The sequence below is a fragment of the Larus michahellis genome, chromosome 4 (genome assembly GCF_964199755.1).
Source record: "Larus michahellis chromosome 4, bLarMic1.1, whole genome shotgun sequence".
Lineage (NCBI taxonomy): Eukaryota > Metazoa > Chordata > Aves > Charadriiformes > Laridae > Larus > Larus michahellis.
Window position 1 is genome coordinate 78,697,525 of NC_133899.1, and position 21,077 is coordinate 78,718,601.

Consider the following 21,077-nt stretch of genomic DNA (forward strand, 5'->3'; position numbering starts at 1 on the left):
TAAAGACACTTAAAATGTTCTTTTAAACATCTGGTTCACTGAATAAAAAAGGTAAGATCAATCCTACCCTGGTTTCCAGAGCTTTGTGCAAATAGATACCAGTATCTCTAGTGATGGGGCTTCTGATTTATTCCTTTGATATAGTGGACCTTCCCATTAAGAAATTTTGGTCCTGCATTGAGGCCGAATTAGTTATTACTCCTCTTGTCCCATCCCAAATAGTTATTCTCCCCCTCCTCACTTGCTTAGATTGTAGTACCTGCTCTAGCTAAATTCACCCCGCTGTATGTCTTAGTCCTCGGCTGCCATTAGCAAGTGGGCAAGTTGGCAGAAAAACTGTAGAACCAGTTGTCTCCTAGGGGGTCCCCAGGCGGCTTTGATCTCTACTGGCAGGACAAGTCCTAACTGTGCAGGGAGTCTGCCTTAGGGAGTCCTCTACCACCTTGGTCCAGGCACTGTTTTGGCACCAGGGCGGTGTATCTCATGAGGTTCTTAGAGGAAACTAAGTCTCTTTCTGAAAAGGAAATCCCTGCCAGTGGAATGTGAAATAAATGCTGGGGGGTTTTATTTTTATTTTTTTTAAGATTTGCATACTGACAGATAGTCACCTATCACTATGCTACGGTGGCATTATTCGCCTGTTTCTCCCCATTTAGCCTAAGGCTAAATATTGAAATAGTTTTTTTCAGTGCTTGTCCAAAAATTTATTTTTAGGAACTTAAGGCCTTCTGGCACTTTATCATTTTGGAGACTGATAGTTAACTTATTTCCAGCTAATTGAGCCCCTTTGATGTTGAGTTCATGATTCAATCCATTTCCTTTACAAATTTCATTTGCTGTCCCTGTGAGTGGATCAGACATACATTTTATAAAGTCAGGTACAGAGATAAAATTGATGTCATGATCTGTTAAATGTCATAATAAAGGCACATTATCTCTTAGCTAATTAAATCTTAAGCAGCTTGGGAAGATTTTATGGATTCTCCTTTATTGCTGGTTGTCAGAATTCCTTTTATCTCATCTGTTGAAAACTGTTCTGTTAAGGTGTATTCCTGTATTATGTTACCTCATACACTTTGTATTTCATCGTAGCTGGTTGAATTTAGCTCACGGTGTACGGATTTCATCAGATTCCTAGTGTTCATAAGACTGTTCAGTAGAACTGACTGTGCGGCAGTCCAGTAACATGAACAATGTTAACTCTACTTCAGCATGGGGCTTCAAAATGAGCCACTGTTGTAGCTGGTCCACATCCCACCAAATGCCTGAAAAAATCTTTTGTGTAATTTCCCTGGTAGAATCAGAAAACAAAATACTTGAGAAGCATCTGCACAAACCATTAAGGTATCATAGCTGTTAATAGACAACAGGGCAGGTTTTGCCAACTTCCTTGCAGTAACTCACAGTAATTCCAGGCACATATTCATGAGCCTGTAAACAAAATGAAAACAAAGCAGCAGACAGTGGTTGGAATATTAAAAGGGATGCTCTATAATAAACGTTGCAGTGAATAAAAGTTTTGCCTTCCAGGTTGAGGTGTAATTCCATTTTTTCCCTTTCAGTGTGCAGAAACTGAGTGAATTCCTGTCAAGTGAAGAAATTGGAGAAGAGCATGATAAATCTTCAGAGATAAGAAGTGCAGATAATCACAGCAAATACCAGGCAGTCGTGAGTAATGATGTTTAATTGCAGGTGAAGTGGCTGGAATGATTTATACCCAGAATAAATTTTTTACTTTTCCATTTCCTGCTGATTATTTCTTGCAATTGCAAAAACTGTTTTTAATACCCTGAACTGTGTAGGTCATAATATGGCTGCTCACGTTTAGGACATTTTGCTGGTACTGCCACCAATTACTGCATATTTCTGTCTTTCTGATTTTGCACAGCCACTCAAGGTTGTTAACCGCAAGAGGCCTGCCAGGGAGGACTGGAACAATTACAGCTCTCACATGAGAAGACCCATTAACATCACAGAAGCAGATGATTTTTGTGTAAAGGTGATATGAAGGTCACTCTAATAACACTTACTATGGCTCACTAATAGTCACTTTTGTATTCTGATGGTGGTTTCAAATTCAAGAACCAGCATTTGATGTGAACTGTCAGACACTTGTGCTGATGTCAGAGATTAACCTCCACCTTTCTTTTCTATGTCTTCCATTTTAAGAATTGACGGCTGACCTCTATGCTGTGATTAGCCATGTATATCCCACTGGATTTCACTCAGCAATTTTCTCTGTGAGGTGTTTAAGTCATTAGCCCTGTTCTCATGACAAAAATTTCCAACTTAGAATGCAGAATGGACCAGGTTGGAAGAAACCTTGAAAGACCATCTGGTCCAACCTTTTATGGGTGCCAGACTTTTTCTTCCATTTCCAGTGCCTGTACAGGAAAATGGTATGAAGAAAATTAAAAATAGTTTTTTTAGACATTCCTAAAATAGTCTTGTCATGGGTCTTCCCTACCTCTCTTGGAATTCCTAGTAGCCTTTCAAGATGAAGCTAAAAACTAACCCTAAAAGACCTAACTTCTTTGAAGAAAAAATTAAAATTACCCACGCTGCTTTGAAGACTGATGCTCTTAATTTGCTATAGAAATGGCCAGAAGTAATAAAAATGCTGATGGTTGTTACAGTGATGCACTGTTTATTTAGAAAGTCTGCTATTGCATTTGCATTTCCGGCACAAGAGAATGAATAATGCAGTTTCATGGGACTAAGTAGGGCAACTGGTAGTGCTTTCAGGGTTGTTTTTTTGTTTTGTTGGGGTTTTTTGAGGCTGTCATCAGGATTCTTCTTGAATAGACTTCTAGGAAAATAAGAGGAATATTTGAGAGAGGGTTTGGGGTGGGGTGTTGGATCAAAAGACAACATGGAGTGACAACGAAGGAGGTTGTCACAAAGGGGAGGCAAGAGCAGTAACCTCTGTAAGGACCAGATTTATAAGATCTCGAATAGAAAGCCAGGACCAGCTATAATCTTTGGCTCCATCTGCTGACACCGTTGTCACTGGCGGCACCTGGGTCAGGGAACTTCTGCAGTTATTAAATAATGTCTGTCTGCAGCTCATTGCCCATGAAGGGACATTTGTTGAGAGAGGATCCTCTGGCCGCCTTCGGTAATTTAGAGGGAGGAACACTGCACTTTCTTTTGCTCATTTTTTCAGGTTGTTTCCTGAGATAAGAGTATCACTTTTTTCTCCAGGGTAGGATAAAAGTGTCCCAGTCCACTCTTCTCAGATCAAAAAATGTTGTACCTTGCGTTGATGAAAGGCTTTGAAGGCTTCAGTGGCTCTGAAAAAGTGAGAGAAGAGGGTCCTGTATAAATACAGGCCTTTTAATATTGTCTCCTGTTTCCTATTTTTCACAGTATCCATGGAAATCTCCTCCATTTAAAGTCCTGAACAGGCTTTCTTGGTTTTAGTCTTTTTCAGTGAAAAGATTTCTGTAGCTAGCAAAGCCTAGGTTATCTGAGAATCATATCAGAAATGCAGGGGAAAATACTGTAATAGGCAGCAACATCTAATTTCTGTGGAAAGTTCTGCAAATCTGCTTGGAATTTGGACTGTGTAATTGCTGTATATGCTACAGTGTGTCTAGAGTGACATTCACTGCTCTGCAGATAGCAAACCGCGACCCTGTATATAATTTAATCGTGTTAGAATCATTTCTCTTATTTCGTGTGCCCACCTTACAAATAACAAAACAAAAGAACAGCAAAAGAACAAACCAAACAGCAACTTCTTTTTCCTCAGGAATTTTCCATGATTTTCTAATTGTTGTGTTTGTTTAAGTTCAGAGATTCTTGCGCGTCAGAATACAGGCCTTTACAAAATCAGTCACTTGAAAATCTGTTTCCTGTATTGAGCAAAGGCTAACTCTGTTCCTGTCCTCAGAGTAATGAAAACAGAGAAAGTGTCTCTGATATTGAAAAAAGAAGTCACCTCTAAAGGTGGTTTTTTGTTTCTTATTTCTGTCCATCTTGGTATAGATCACAAATGGATTTTTCACTTGGACACCTGAAGGTCCTCCAGCATTGTCCAACATTGATATCCGAATCCCTCAAGGTACAAAATGAGATCAGATATACAGAATAAGATGTTTTTCCTTGAGCATTTGGTAAATCAGAAGCTTATATATACCTTCCTCTCTCACAGGTCAGCTAACAATGATTGTAGGACAGGTTGGCTGCGGTAAGTCATCGCTCTTGCTAGCCATACTTGGTGAGATGCAGAAGATCTCTGGGAGCATATTCTGGAGCAGGTAGTGCTATTTAAAAGTTCAAGCTTGAGTTGAGTAGTAATGCAGAAAAAAAAAAAAAAATCTACCTGGGAACCTGTTTGTGGAGTCAGGGATTTTGTAGGTGTACAGTCAAGATAAAAACCTTACCCTACACAGCAGGGGAGCACATCAGAAAGAACCCCCAGCCAGGGTCAAACAAGCTGTCTATTCCATTAGTAGGAATAGATAAGCATACTTGGGCATTCTGTGCTCCAGCAACATAACCTGAGTGAAATCGTAACTAATTTGGAATCAGAATTGATTAGCTTGAAGTGTTGTGCATCTACAGAATGGCACTTGCACTTTCAGGCCTGAGCTTGCGTCTTTGAATGGAACTATAAAGAGGTACCGGCTCCCTAGGAGTAGTACCTGGCTGTGCTTTTAGATGTGCGCTCCATCTCTGCCCTGCTCTAGTGCCTGAGAAGTTGAAGAGCTTTCTGTAAGTGGCAGTGACCTCAGGGTACTCCCCCAGTGCGTCCTGCCTGATTGGACAAGAGGGAGATAGTCACGTCCTTCCCTCCTTTCCCGAGAGGACACGGCAGCTGCACTCTGCCAGCCAGTTATAGATTATACTTGTGTCTAACTTTTGTACTGGCCATAAAGGGAGGAAAAAAAAATGCTACCAAACTCCAGCAGCTGTACTGTTAGAGCTCGCTGTCTTGGCCCTTGAGCTGAATGTGGTGTAATATATTGCAACTCCTCCATGTGGTTTCCCATAAATTGCTGCCATCTCTAGTAACTGTCTGATCAATGCGTGTGAACGTTTTTGGCTTGTTTATTTTACAGTACTAGATTTCCTAGCCATACAGACTACACTTTGCCTTTTGGGATACAATTATTTGTAGGTAAAGCTTGACAAGTTGTAGAAGGACACAGAGAAACAATTAATTTTATTTCCAACTGATTGGGAATGAAGGAACACCAGTGCAACTGTAAGTCAAATCCACGCACTGTGATGGACAGAGGGTCAGTGTTACACAGTGGGTTCTGCACTGATTTTTGTGAAACAATTTTCACAAATTCCTTGAGCGTTTGTAGAGATACTATTTATAGCCAGACTTTATGCGTAAGCCAGTCACACTACTCAGAATTGCACGTGCTTTAATAGTACATGGAGGGAAGGTTCCCTATTTTATAGGTGGGGAAAATGAAACATAGGAAGGTGACCCTTTCAGCTGGTGAGGGAGACAAGAACAGAAGCCAAAGTTCCAGATTGTGGTGATCTAGCCATTAAAACATACTTCCCTAAGCAGAAAATTAGAGTATGGTGAGGAACCATACAGAATCCCTGCAGCCTTATTAAGTGAACTAATTGCATTTCAGAAAGGCTGTAATTTTTTACAGATGACATAACATGATTAAGAAGTGTAATTTGAATGTCTGATGCTAAACTAAGATGGATGACATGATGGTTCTGATCGGACTGTGTTTTTAAATAGAACTTGTTTAGAAGTATGTGCTTCACAACAGTGGAAAGGTCAGAACTGGTTTTCATGTCCTCTATACGTGCCAAAGTATCACAAGGTAAAATTCAGTTGTTATCACATTTGCTTTGCTATCTGACAGATATGTATAAAGGGGATTGTGGCTGAAACAATCTTAGCACTGTAAGTGCTGGCTGCACTGGGACAGATTATGTTTTGTCTCATCTTTCAGAGCTGCTGCCATGTGCACTGCTCTGTTCGGAGCGATAGATGCAGTCGGTGCAGGCTGCACACCTGCGTTGTGAAGCTATCAGATGAAAGCTCCCTTAATTTGATAAGAAAATATAATGCCTGACCAGGTACACGCAACATTATCCCAGGTTCAAGGAGGGTAGTCTTATCAAGTAACCACCAGAGCTTGTAGCCTTAGTTCAGGCGATAAAATGTGTCAACAAAATCAGCAATATCCTTGTTACAGTTCTTCCTTTGGGATGAGATGAATGCCTGGCTTCAGTCATTGAAGTTACAGAATAGTCCTGAATTATTTCATTCCAAATTTCCTTCCCCTTCCCTTCCTCCAAGGTCACAGCTATGAAGACGGAGGATACATCCTGCTGACATGTCACTCAGTGCTCAGGAAATCTGGATTCTATTCCTGGCCCTTCCCTTAGTCTAATGGATACCCTTGCACAAGTCATTTCCCTCCTCTGCCTCCATGCTCTATTGATAAAACAGGGTTAACTGCAAATCATCTTTATTTCGTTCCTATGAAAATTATTTGTTTCAAAACATTAAAAAGGAATGTGATTTATTCCTGGGCTAGAAATTGGCTAATAAGAAGTGAGCACTGGCTCATTTGTGGTTTTATTCTGTTGTTTGTATTACAGTGTGTGCCTGGAAGATCCAGCTCAGGTTACTGCCCCTTGTCCAAAGCAGTCTGAGAGCATCTCAGCATAAATATTTTATAATATGGTTAGAGATTAACAAAAATAGAGAAATCATTATTTACATTCTGAACAGAGGGTAAATAGTATTGATTTGACTGGTTATTGAGTAAATAATTATAGTATATGCCCCGCTAATTTATTCTGGGCAGTATCTCACTTTAAATAGTCCCAGTTCAAGTCCAGGAAGCAGTTTATAATGTCTTTTTAGAGTAAGTAGTATCAGAAAATTGACCTAAAGGAGAAATAGTTTGCTCAAACAAAATTACGTCCTTTGTTTCTAAACAGGACATACATACTCCTGTGTGAATCTAGAGTCCTTATAATGTGAAGGAAGTGCTAGATTTGTTAAGGTTGTTAACAGTAGATTTTCTTCTACTTGATGTGGAGTTGACTGTTTTCATCAAATGACAATATTTTTAAAGTTATTTTGATGCATAAAACATACGTTATTTTTTATAAATATGTTTACTGTAGTTTTCAGAAACATCCAGGCACTTAATTTTATTTTATTTAATTTGGAAATAGAGATCTGAAGGCTTGAAAATCTCAGTAGGCACATATTTGCATCTTTAGACATCCATATGCCTTGAAAAATTAGATCTAGACCTCGTTATCAAACATACATTACTTTGACATTTCAACACTGGTAGGAGATAAAGGTATCCTTAATTGCCAGGTTATGCAGGGAAAGGAGGGATAAAACAAAGTCCAAGTGGGAAAAAGTAGGTTGAAGTGCTGAGCTAAAACTCAAAATGGAGAATGAATTTTTTCCAGCTACAGACCAGAAGCACAGATCAGGGAATTGATCTACCAGTACTTGTGTAGGAAAATTGTGGCACCTGTGGCTGTGTGGCAAAAGAACATGGTTAAGAGAGGAAGGTGGGACATGGCGGTGCCCTGCTGCACCTCGTGGTACTCTCTGGGAATCATTCCTGCCCTGCGAGCACGGCGCTTTGCCCTGGTGTCTGAGCAGAAACTGGAGCAAAGTTGCAGACCTGCGGTAAGCACAGGGAAATTGTTCTAGGCACAGGGGATCCTGGCTGGTCTTTGCTTCTTGAGCTGCGTTGATGGATTACACGAGCTGCACAGTTTTCTGCCTGTCTCGCAGACTGCTGTAGGAAAAGAGCACAGTGGAGAGGGAATTGCTGTCGTGCCCAAGTACTACATGGTGCAAGTTATCAGGGTGCTCACCGGGAGAATGGATGCCTGGCCTTCTTCAGGGTGGTCCATGAAGCAGGAATTGATGTTTGTTGTGCATGGAAAGGCTGGAAAAGATATTCCCTGTTTCAGCCCCTTGATAGTTTCTGTAATGAATGTGTTGCTACTTAATGGTATGCAACAGGTTCGTGGGCTTTTGGAGAAGGTGCCACTGAGGTCGCACAGTCGCTAAAGACCAGTGGAGTGTGAGGTAACTGGAAAGCTTTGTTCAGAACACTGACCTTTGGAATAAAGGTACTAGTGGCTGGCTGGCTCTTTCAAATTCTACAGTAAAATGAATTTAGATACGGTCATTGCTTACTACGCATAGACTTTTTGGAAGTGTCTCAAACCAACCTTTTAAAATGCAAGTATATGTTTTTTCCTATATTTATCAGCAAATGGTGTTAGCATAAAGTTAATGAGACTGTTCTTTTTAAAGCATGAAAAACTTTGTTCCTCCTTGATTTTGTTTATGCCACTCGACACGCAGATTTTTCATTCTTTTCAATGGAACTGAATTTAGCATCAGTTATAAGTGTGGCCAGTCATCCTGTCAAAACAACTCTGTGAACATCTTGGTACACATTCAAAAATAGCAGAAACAAAACCTGTCTGTCCCTCAGACCTGCCCACACGTCCTCATACAGGCACATCCCCCCCAGGACAGGGCTGATACAGAACGGAGCGTGTTGCAAGTCAACTGAAGGTGGGATTTGTGGTTCAAACTAACCCATTACATGCTGCAAAGTTGCAGTTACTGCTATGGAAAAATACAGTATCACAAATTATCAGTTTGTTTTCCCTGAAAACGTCCTTTTTTAAACTGCATTCTTGTCACACTAGGACTTCTCACTTCTGTTAGCAGCTTCAGGGCAGAGTGGAGGTGATCTTATTTGTTGAATCAAATCAAATGTTTATAAGGAAAAAAACTGTCACCAAATTTTTTTTTTAACTGCTAAAATCAAGTCAGAAGGACTTGTGTAGAAGGAACAGATGCTGTGCTGCAGCTCTGTGATAAATACTGTTTGCAGTCTGTGCACTAAGTGGAATTTAATAGTTTTTTTCTGGGGCAGATTGCCTGTGCTTACTTAAATAAACAATCTTTGCTTTCTATTTGTGATGCAGCTGTACTTCTGACAGTGAGACGGGGGAAGATGTCAGGTATGGTATACGATTATTGGTCTTCCTACTAAATCAATTGCAATAGAAGGAACCAAAGGTTTCTGAAATCAATGCTTAAGATTTTCCGAGTCAGAAGTCTGAAACTCAGTGAAATTTTCACTGTCTTAATTAGCTCAGGATACAGTTTTTGAAACCACCTATGTGACTTATGAAAATGAGAGCTGGATTTCATTTATGAAAAATTGCTATTTGGTAATTTTGAAAATCATATTGTAACTTTCCTGTATGTCTTTGGCAATCCTTCTCTTAAAGTCTGAACCAGGTTATTCCCTAATGCTACACTTTTAAACTGGTATCAAGTATTGCTTTAAAGGTTTCATTTATTAAAGCAAATTCTCCCCATTGCCCTTCTCTTCATTCTTTACATCCTGTCATAAGTTTAGTTTCTCACCTAGCATTCTTCAGGCACCCAAAACTGTGAGAAGTGTGGGGGGTAGCAGATTAGTCCATCTGTTGGTAAGGGATTCTTACACGGAAATTATGTTTACCCAAAAAACATAGCTCAGCTTGGATTTTGGCAATAGCTACCCAATCAACTGAGACCAAAGCTTTCTGACACGATTGTCATTTTAGTGTGGCACACAAATTTCCAGAATGGTAAACCTTGTAAAAGTGACAATCCTATCCCTGCTGAAGTCAGTGAGGACTTTGTTACTGAAATCAGCAGAGGAAAATGTCATATGATGTACCTTTTCTTGACTTATGCTAAACTGTGTGTTGTCTTCTGACCAGAATATTCTCTTGGTTCTGTGACGCAACAACTATTCTACTACCGTTTCTTTAGATTTGTCAGCCTGTTCTCTCTCTTTTACCTTGTGTCTCAGACTTGTTACCTGAGTGTCAGACTGAGTCCTGCAAAACTTCTGCTCCCATCCATGTGTAGTATAAGAGGGAGTTAATGACTCCCTCATGAGTAATGACTAAGCCTCATGGTAAAGAATACTTGGAAATCTCACAGTTCTTTCTGTATAGAAGAAAATGCAATTTCTGGGCCACGTTAAAGTGAAATCATTTGAACCCATTAAGATAGAAGAGAAATATGATCAGAATTAGACATTCACATGTTTGTTATGGGGGTGGACAGCAAACAGTAAGATAACATGCACAAAAGTATGGCAAGCATATTAAAAAGTAGGAAAGAATATCAGACCATATGAAACAATTACTTACATTATCCTAGGTTCTGGGAGTCCTAATTATGTCGGGAGTCCTAATTATGTCGGGTAAATGCTGTGGATACGTCTCATGGTTCTGTTGCATTAGCATCCTGTGGGACATTTTTGGTGTTCTCAGAACAGAGGGTATTTTGAGCCAAAGTCTTGTGAGGTCTTCGGCATTTGCTCATAGATGTTGAATACTTTCTACAAGCTTGTTTAGCACTTCTGGAAACTGAAGCTTTAACCATACCTTTTTGCAGGTCAATATCACGTAGTTCAGAATTTTAGCATACTTAAGAGAGTTTTATTTCTGTTATGCAGTCATTTAGTTGTATTTTTAATTATAGAATAGTGATAGTACTTTAAGGTATTATTTGCATTGTCTAAAATAATTGATTTTTAAACAAAACAAAACTCTTGTGTTTGTTTTCTGCAGCCCAGAGAGAGAATCTCCTGTTGACACTGAATTCAGGTACAACGCTTTAAAAAACAATGGGAACCTCCAGCGATCCCTTCCAATCTCAGTCGTTCTGTGACTCTGAACATTCTTCAGAAGTGTCTGCACTTAATGAGTTGTTCCTCCTTAGAAGGCAAATGGGTTTTCTCTGCATGCAGCTGCTGCAAGATTTAGAAGTAAAAACAAGCAAGTGACTCTTGTAGTTTAATAACGGCAAAAAAGTATGCTCCTCTGAATGCTCAGGACTGTCAATATCAGGATGTTCTTTTACCTACCATCAGCCTGAAAATAACAGAAGCATCTTTTTTTGTTCATGCAGTAATAGTATAGGACAGGATGGTACTTATTTCTGTCCTATCTGGAGAAAATTTGATTTTAAGTTGTTGACTGGTATTAGAAATTCATGAATTGTGCAAAATAAGATAAAACTGTAATCAGCAATCCAAAACACACAGGAAAGGCTTTACAATGTATTATTTCCTTTACCATTATAATCATAACTTCATTGCATTTTAAGTGCATCTGTTTTCTTTTAAAAATCACCAACATTTCAGACTTGGTAGGCTTATTAAGCCACTGAGATTCATATACGAGTGTTCCTTAACTAGTCTTATTTTCAGTGATCTTGAATGCGTACTGAGCCTACTGGACTTAATAAAATTAACTGTGAAGATAGAGTTAGACTAATAACTTTAAACAAACTTGACAATGTTGTTTCTGATTTTAAATTGATGATCAGGCTTGATCCTATATTAGCCAAAGCACAAGGAGCTCAGGGAAGTTTTTCCCTATTTATTCTAAGGTTGGATTTTGCTGTCTGCATCTTTGTGGTAATTGAGAGGCTATGGTCAGTCTATCTTGTATTATCAGAGAAAAAAAATACTCTCCATTGATGAAAATACATATTTATGCAGTTCGGGGGTAGGAGGCAATTACTTCAACCTGCAGAATAAATTCCTCCTAAGTCTTTGTCTGCGAAGCCATTTGTTTGCATTCAGTCTTTTAAGTGTGAAACCTTAGGTAGGCTCAAGGCAGGCTTTGAGAGAAAGTGTTACACACTCCATTTCAGAATGTTTTGTTCTCTGGATTTGTGGCCACATGTTTCTCACAGTTTCAGTAAAAGTTTTGTTTGATTGCCTCTTTGCTGTAAGAAACCCTATGGACATCCAATAGATTTCTCATGATCAAGTACTTGCAAGCGCTTTTTTGCTTATGTCAAAATATCATCTGATGTATCACCCTAGTGTCAATTTGCAATTAAGATTGATTTAGAAGGGTTTGCTAAATTCTAAATCCGTAATGAATTTTGACAAGCTCCTTGCTTGTTCCCAGATTCCTTGCAGTAATTAATTCTCATCGATGGCCTAAAAGCAGAATGTAAGCCAAGCGTAAATAGCGTTCCCTGGTATTGTGCTGGTTCTCTGCATGCAGTGCATCTTACTGGCAGTGCCTGTATCTTCACTGAACAAAAAAACACTTTCTACAAAAGTTGTAAAGACTTCTTCCTCAAAATTTTGTTACTGTTTTTCAAAAAAATAAATTAGAACTAGCTTTTAAATTACATTGAGAATTAAGAGTAGCACAGTTTCAAGTAATGAAAAGGAGGGGAAGGGAATACATGTTCAACTTGGAATGCTCGGAGCAATTTTTTCTCAATCGTTGGGTTGAGAATTTCATACTAATTGAAAAATGCTTTCCCTCTTGGGGCAGAACTGAATGCTCTTTGAATTAGATTTTCGGACTGTGGGCTGCACTGCTTAGGGGATTTTCACTGTCTTTTTTTCTTTCCTTTTTTTGTGTCTCTGTTTCATTTTCTAATAAAGAGAATTCATAAAACATAATTAAATTCTAATGAGCCATCAGACATCTGAACTTGGAAGCATGTTAGCAGGGTAGTGTAACTGTGTGTTCTCTCAGGTCATCAAAGAAAATTGGATCCTATAATGGCTTCTAAGCAAGCTTGGTGAAAGCCTGAAAAAATGAGCAGGGCAAGTGACCTTAACTCCTGATAAGAAAAGATAAAGCGGCTGGTGTATTTTGGCAGCTCATGGTTTGAACTGCATTCAGGTCCAACTAGAAAAAGGCAGCTGCAATGGCTGTCTAGCAGACAAAGGCTACGTTTGGGTGAGAGGACCTATCTTTTTATTGGATTAACTGATATAACTGTAAAGAAAATAGATACGCTTTTACACGTATGATCCCTCTTTTGGCCCTTTTCTGGAGAAATGGTGATATGTCAGTGAGTTTTCCAACAGTATCAGTTGCTCTAATAAAAAATGTTGCCTTTCTCCCAACTCTGCCTTACTGAGGTTTTTAGTGCGCAACAGCCGCAAAGCTACTTAACTAGTAGGCAGATACTTTTATTTTTAGATAGTAATAACAACAATAATAATCCCCATGAAACAAAATATGCATAGTGAGATCCTGTTGACATTGTTACATTATGGGGGAAATTCCACAGGGGGAAATTTAGCAAATATTTTTTGTTTGTGTTTCTTTTTTCTTGTCTTAGAAGACATAGCAAGATTGTACCCATGGATACATATTTACTCTATGACTCAAGTTCTCTTCTTAGAATGGGGAAAATAAATGTGTTGGGGGGATTGCCTTTGTGGATGTGTGGAGTTGTTATTCTTTTTAAACACCTTAAAAATATCTTTTTAGAACATCCCTCCTGAAATGTGTTGCCTAACTAGTGATCTGTTATACGTCTTTTTTTATTAGTCTATCCAAACAGAGCTGGGAGACAGTCATTGGTAATTTTCTTCCCGCCATCTGCGCTGCTCAAGAGGCAGCTTTACTGAGCTAGCCTCTCCAAAACCCACCACACTGCAGAAAAAGAGGGAACAAACTAAAATTCTGTTAAGTGAATAATTTCAGTATTCTGTTGGAAAGTTAGCATCTTATGTATTTCCTTGGTGGGAGAGCTATTGGTTGTCCTAAAAAAGAAATGAAAGACAGCATGTTTGAAGACTTATTACCAGTTTCTTCATTTACAAGAAAATGGTTTTCAAAAACACCTCCCGCACTGCTAAGCGGGAAACTCTGGGGGTTTGTTTTTGTTTTTTTTTTCCAGGAAAAGAGGATCAGTAGCATATGCATCGCAGAAGCCTTGGTTGCTCAATGCCACAGTGGAAGAGAATATTACATTTGAAAGCCCTTTTAACAAGCAGAGGTAAAAGGTTTCAGCACTGTTACATGCTTACATTTAACTTTTAGCTAAATAATGGAGCCGCGTAGGCCTCAGTTCACACATGGGTCCCCATCTCCCTCTAGTAACAAACCTACTGCACCCACCTGAACGTGACAAAAGACCTCGAGTTCTGCGCAATCCCTCTTTGACCGTGTTTTTCCTGAAGGACACAGGGGACAGAGTTCGGTATTACTTGAACTTAAGTGTAGAGGTGTTTTAATTTCCAAGGGCCGTGTTTGTTTAGGATGCAGTATTCTCTCCTTACACCTAATTGACTAGTTTAACCGTTTTAGAAGGGCATTAGCTGTTTGGGAGTGGGAATGTTGTTTATTACAGTTCCGGTGTTTTGTACATTGTGAAGGATTAATGGGCTGTCTTTTTATTCAGTATAAGTGCCCACCAAACAATCTGAAATATTTAAAAGTTAATTGCTGGTATTCCATCTCCCCTGCCCCTAAGAGAAGTGGTTGGCTGTGTATTCACATCTTACGCACATTTTTTGTCATCCTTGGATATTGAAACAAGAAACAAAGGCTCTGGGCATGAAAAAGGTTAAATGCTAAACAATAACAATGTATCATGGAAGAAGTTGTCCTTGTTTTGCCTGGTTTTAACTCCTAAATATTTTTAATTGGGAAGCAGACCTAAGATGCTTTTTCTTAGCTGAAATATTATTTACTTGCCTGTGACTGAAAGAGATCCCATTAGAACAATTAGTGGCTAACAAATATGTTTTCCGCTATGTGATTTTTCCAGCTGGTTAATTTTTGTTCCTCTGCAGGTAGGAAATGTGCTTCTTTAGCAGTATCTGTGTGGATTTTGCGTTACCTTTTTTGTTTCCGCAGGTACAAAGCAGTAATTGATGCTTGTTCCCTCCAACCCGATATTGACATTCTCCCTCACGGAGACCAAACCCAGATTGGAGAGAGGGTCAGTAAACACCTACAGGCTTCTATTTTTGTTTTAAATATAGAGAGGGGTTTTTATTATTTTGTTATGTTCTTAAAATCTTACCGGTTATTTGGCAACAAAGGTAATCTTTTCGTTAAGTGTACATTTGGGTCATTAGTCTGAAAGCTCGTTGCTCGGTAAACATGGAAACACTGTCGTTTTATGTGAGATGCAATGATTTAAATGTGCTGCTATCAGAATGTTTGACTAATTCTGTGACCACATCTCAGATACCCTGACTTCACAGTGCATTTTTTGGTTTCTTTAGGAGTAACATAAAAATAAATCATTCATAGATTTGTAGAGCCCCTTCATTTAAAAAAGGGCAGGTGTTTAATCAATGGCAAACTAAGCTTTATCACATCAGGGAAGATTAGGGAGTGACAAGAAAGGAAACAGAAGTCACAAATTTGTACACAATTTACTGTGGTGTATACTGGCACTGTCACAAACAAACCAACCCCCCAAAACCACAACAAACCACCCCACACAAAGATACATTTAAGGGTACATTTCCATGTTCTAATCCCCACACTGGCTACCACATTAATTTTACATGGATTAGTTCCTAACCCAATTCACTGTGTAGACAAACGCATGTTTTTTGACAGAAGGAGGGAAGGGGAGGGGAGGTGGCAACTTTTGGCAGCAGTACTGGCTTACGAGAGTTTAAGGTGTTTGTGAAACTGCAGGTGGATCACAGGAAGGATAAGTAAGTTAGAGCAGGGGAGTAAGGGCCGAAAGCAAGTACAATAGCAGCCAGGTAATGTTCCCCTCGGCATGGTCTGACCTTGCAGCCAGCAGTTACTGATTACAGTAGACAATGGAGCTGATAGAGTATGACAGCATACGATTATAAAAATAAATAAAAATCAGAATACAGCCAGACTCATTTGGCTAATTTTTGAGTAGAAGTCTAGTTTAGACTGCCTGCACAATATCTGTGCCACCTACACCATTATGTCACCACAAACTACTAAACATTTCCCGTGCCTCTGGTATGCATGGAGTACAGCTCCAGACAGTGCTCTGGCTTTTCTGACAATTTGCGTACTGTGTCCCAGCTGAATTGCAGGCCCACACTTTTGAAAAATTTCTCTGGGTTTCTCTGTCCAGAAAGTCTTCGGTGGATAATCCGGTCAAAATATGAATATTCATTTGATGTTTTTATAACTGTGTGATTGTTTTTCTCCTGCTTATCTCCAGGGTATTAATCTGTCTGGAGGGCAGCGCCAACGTATCAGTGTGGCAAGAGCACTTTACCAGCAGACAAATGTTGTCTTCCTGGTGAGTAGGTGCCATTGTGTTTATGCTGCAAACAGGAGCACGAGGTGGAAGCATTTACAGTATTTCACGGGTAACACACAGAGAACATTGTGCTTCACTGAGCTAAGCCAAGTGTGCACTATTTTATATCCTTTGTTAGCTAGCCCGCAGGTAAGAAGCACTTTGCAAATGCTGCAGACACACAGGTAGATATTAGGATACAAATTGACATGCTGATGCTTCCCCTCGCAGTCTGTTGAAATTTCTGTTTGACCCTTGTGTTTATCTTTGGTACTAAGAAATTTAATAGTCTGAGCGGTATTCATGAAAATCCTAAGCTGTCTCGGGCCTAAAATTAATGTTGTCCTGTGTCTGGGGTGTTTCCTTTGTGCAGCAAACTGTCTTCCCACCCTGAACTGCTTGTGGCATATCCTGTCCCAACTTCAACAGAAGTGCTATGGAAAAAGGAGTGAGAGCAGGCTCTAAAAACAGTAGGTGGGAAAGCGGATGCATCCTGCATACTCGCTAGTAGTGAGCTTGATGGCTTTCCAATTCAGGACTTCCTTCTTAAGCTCAGTTTTCAATGAGCTTTGAATCCAGCTGTTATGACAGCCAGACATGAATCACATGGGATTAGAAAAACTGTGCACGTTTAGAGGTCATCTCTCAAAGTCTGCGAGGTTACTTAGACCTTTCCCTGCAGGGGAATAGGGATAGGCTGGTCAATACGTGCTTGCTTCATGTGCAGGACACTTCCAGGCAGTGGGCAGAATGCAGAAGGGTAGAGAGCAGTTGGGTGACAGGTGCTGCAAGTTGGCAGATCCAGAATTGGGCTGTAACTTGGTTTTGTCACTTTTGTTCTTTTGTGCAGGACACTCAATACTCTTCTAATAGTAGCCGGTTCTCTTATAGTTTGATAATGTAAAAGTGCCTACAAATACATTTTTTGCCAGTTATTAATCTTTTAAAAATAATCAGGAATCCTATATGTTAGTATTTGCAAACACTCAGTTCTTTTAAGACTGATTTTGTAAACAAATGCTTATGAAAGCTCTCTCATGAGTGTGCATATTGAATAACTTTTCATATTCCCTAAACTTCTTGTGAGCGTTGCAGATGTGAAAAAAGGTCATGTGATAATTCATTATGTATTTTATTCTTAATGACATTAATTCATTCAGCGTGTTTAATTTGGTTTCTATTTATTTATTGGACTAGTCCTGGAGCATGAAGTGATTTTTTTCAGGTGTCTTGTAACCAATGCCTCATTATAACTGTATATGGTGAGCGCCGCCTTCATAAACAGCCTCACCTGACTCCACAGTGCAATGTCGTGTTCTCTCACCTGGTATTTACTGTTTGCAGAAGCGCAGCGTTGCACGCGAGGAGGCTGGGCACAAACTCAGTGCTCAGAATGATGTTTAGGGCTGTGCCAGATCAGAGGAGTGCAGCAGTAAAGCTGACAACGTACATCCTTGCTCAGTGCACGCGCAGTTGCGCACACGTTGTTGAGAATAAGTTCTGTATCACGGTCTGAAGTTACTGTGTTTCAAAAGCTCTGTGTTATGATCCTCTGACTTACTAGAATTTCAGTGTTCACATTTATCTTACTGTTGGTTTCAGATATTTTTGGTTTTTTAGAAACCAAAGTATCGTTGTGTGGAAGCAACAATACTGAAGTATCTAATGCAGTCACAATATAAATTGTTGCAAAATTGAAGGGAATAAAAGTTCAAATGGCTTTTCTAAAGCACTCACTTTTTTGTTTATACCTCTCCCTAACTAACTGGTGATAACGATGTCACTCAGAAAGCAGAATTAATTCAAATTCAACCCTACTTTATCAGCAAACATCTGGACAAATGAAAACAAAATTTGATTTTTAACAAATCCTGCGTTTAGTGTTATATAATAGTATGAGAAAATATTACAGCCAGTACAGTATGCAAGCAGAAATAATAGATTTGTGATTCCATATAAATAGGTTTAAGTAAACAAGTCATCCAAAAGATGGTACAGATTAGCTTATGCGTAAATTAATTGCGTATAATTCATTGATTCAATAAGATAATCTAGGCTGTAAATCAAGCATCCGAGCAGAGTCATCAAACTGATCAATATTTCTCCTTTTGTAATTCTTTGTTAATAGAGTTTTGATTTATGGAATAAAAATAATAATCAGAAGGAAGTTACATACAAGAGAAATAAAAATGTGCTCTTTGTCACTGTCCCTGGAGCAGCTGTGTGCCAGAGACACACACTGCTGCATTGTCTTGAGCCTGACAGAAGCAGTGTACTGCGGTTACGTGGGCTGCGAAACGCATCTGTTGGGAGAGGAGCAGTTCCCACAGAGCCTCAGGAAATCCTAGCGTTTACACAGCTGACGGTACTGTGTGTCTGGGCAGTCACTGCAAAAAGACAATTTGAGGTTTGTTGTTATGTAATTTAAGAAAACCTTTCCTCAGAATTTTGAGCTGATGGCCTCTTTTGATTGTCTATATTGATCTAACCGGTATTAAAATCTGTCAGTTTCCTTAAATCCCAGAAATTCTGGCTCCAAAAGCTGACCTCTTTTCCTCGTGACAGGATGATCCATTTTCTGCACTGGATATCCACCTAAGTGACCATCTCATGCAAGAAGGGATCCTCAAAATGCTACGGGAAGACAAGCGGACCGTTGTGCTGGTAACTCACAAGCTGCAGTACTTACCCCACGCTGACTGGGTAAGAAAGCCCTTCCTGTTTTTTCTGAGGAGGCAAGGATGTGGCATGAATATGTTTGCTACAAACAAGGCTTTTGCTTCATCTTTCCACCAAGTGGTAGTTTAGTAAGAAGAGACATAATAAAGATCTTTTGAAAATTGGCCGGTGAGTTTGAGGTCCCATAATACTGGGATTCCCATCCTTGCACACCTAAATAGGTTGGATTTTCATAGAGCTGATACTTAATACTCTCATGAAAGCAGGCTGCATTTAAAATATATTGAGTATCCAAAACCAAATTAGGAAAGTTTTCTTCATTTTTTAATCTCAAAACAGTGAAATGTTTGAGTAACATATTTGCCGATGTCTGAGATGTTACTGGGAATTTGTCTGTGCTGTCAAAGCAAAAGGTGTTTTTATGGACATTGAGGTGCATGGAAATACAAGGAAAAAACCAGTATTTCCTTGCAGTTAGTACTAGTACACAATGTATTAAGAACATTTTTACCCTTTGTACGTTGGCAAAATCTTAAGAAATGTGTAGTATTCAGTTGTTTTGTTAGGTTCCTTTGTTATATCTTGTAGTTTACAGGAAAAAATCAAGGTATGCTTTCTGTAAGAATTTGCAATTGCAAATGTCAAAGATGAAGGAAATCAAATAAGATAAGGTGGTTTGGTTTTTTGGATTTATTTTTTTTTTAGTTCATTGGTTCACGGTAGCCTTGCACTTAGTTCTCCTACATTTATCCAGCTACAACATCACAGGTCTTCTTGCCCACAAGGATTGATGACCGCAGTTATGGCTCCTAGCAGGACTTCTGCCTTGTTTGCAGCTCGCAGAGCCTATAGCAGCAGTCTCAAGGAACAGTCATATTTCAGCTGCTTCCTGTTCTTCATATTGTCTTGCTATAAAGTTGCACGTAGACATTAATCTTGTTCTGATCGTGGTTTTGGTGGGCAGCATTTATCTTTTATGGTGTCTGCTGTGACCTTGTCCCTCAGTTGTACATCTTTAAGAATTGCTACTGTTCTCAACACAGTTCTGGTTTTCTGGTTAGCATCTCTCAGGATACAGGAATTTTCTGCTTTCTTCCCCTCCCTATGAGGTTCATCTTAGCTGCTTCTTTTTCAATTGTTATTTATTGGCATTTTGTTTAATATGCACAGCTGTGGCTTTGTATCAGTATGATCTTTTCCATTTTCTTATGAATGTCAGACCCATTTCTAGGTGTTTGTGTTTTATGAGATACTCTGAGAATTATTTTATTTTTATTATCGTCTAATTGGGTTTCAGTAATGTTTTATGAAATATACTCTTCCAAACAGCCTGTGAGATGGGAAGGATTTGTATTAATGAAGTTTGTAATTTAAAAATATTTATTAAAAAATAGTTCAGGTTTTTTTCCTAAGCACAGGTCTCATTAAGCCTTCGCGAGTCTTACAGAATGGAGTGCAGCAGGAATACTTATTTTATTAATGAATTTTAAATATAAATATAATTTGAAGTATATCTGGTGTCCCTCCTAAATCTTCGTAGCAAAGTCCTCACAAGAATTCAAGGTCCAGCCCAATTACAGGTTTCCTGAATTAATTGACCACAAAAAGATCCTTTTTTGCTTTATTTTTTCCTTTCCTCTGGTGCAAATTCTTAGCAATAAGTGGAATAGATTATTTTCCCACCTCCTCACCCCTCACCCAGGGAAATTTCTGAGTTTCTAGGGAGACAGAAAAATAAATACTACATTAACTGTTTTCTAATGATGTCACGTGTGTTTACACTCCACACGCCTCATTTTCTAATTCTCCTTGTCAGATCTAAAGTGAAGGTAGTTACACTGTGTATATAACGTAGTTACACTGATATAAACCTGGAAACCACGCCTTTCAGACTTTGTCTTCCATAAACTTTTTTTTTTCCAAACCTTGTCCATTATTTATGCTTTTAAAAGCTTTAGGGGATTCAGATTCCCTAGCTTTTCCTTATCAGGTCCGTGATATCAAACAGACGGTGGAGCCAGCATGCTCATATCTAATTGCCTGAATGAGGGCAAGCCATGCTGTGCAGTGTGTTGCTAAAAGCCTTTTCCTTTTAGAAGGTAAGAGAACTCTAAAATCTTATCTTGCTAATGACTTGTATTTAGGAAGAGTAGTGCACTCTCCTGTCTGCTGACAGGGACCCCGTTCTTCTTTGTTACATAAAAGCAGCCTTCCTTTCTGAAAGCATGAAGTACAGGAAGTTTCTGGTTTTGCAGCATCTTGAGTAAAGGGGAAAGAGTTGAGAGATAACTTCACCATCTTTTAAAATGACAGATTTGTT

General features: G+C 39.1%; 1 protein-coding gene across 3 annotated transcripts in view; it reads left to right on the plus strand.

Annotated features, from left to right (window-relative positions):
- Positions 1 to 21,077, plus strand: part of ABCC8 (ATP binding cassette subfamily C member 8) — an 80,743-nt gene that overhangs the window by 37,540 nt on the left and 22,126 nt on the right. For all 3 annotated transcript variants that reach the window (XR_012586839.1, XM_074585818.1, XM_074585819.1), the window contains exons 13-22: positions 1,563 to 1,668; positions 1,889 to 1,999; positions 3,991 to 4,066; positions 4,157 to 4,262; positions 8,977 to 9,012; positions 10,627 to 10,662; positions 13,724 to 13,822; positions 14,686 to 14,770; positions 15,998 to 16,078; positions 18,644 to 18,781. Coding sequence is in view for 2 of the 3 variants with exons in the window: in XM_074585818.1 (XP_074441919.1) it covers positions 1,563 to 1,668; positions 1,889 to 1,999; positions 3,991 to 4,066; positions 4,157 to 4,262; positions 8,977 to 9,012; positions 10,627 to 10,662; positions 13,724 to 13,822; positions 14,686 to 14,770; positions 15,998 to 16,078; positions 18,644 to 18,781 (874 nt within the window). In the remaining variant the exon portion in view is untranslated. The remainder of the gene's footprint in view (positions 1 to 1,562; positions 1,669 to 1,888; positions 2,000 to 3,990; positions 4,067 to 4,156; positions 4,263 to 8,976; positions 9,013 to 10,626; positions 10,663 to 13,723; positions 13,823 to 14,685; positions 14,771 to 15,997; positions 16,079 to 18,643; positions 18,782 to 21,077) is intronic.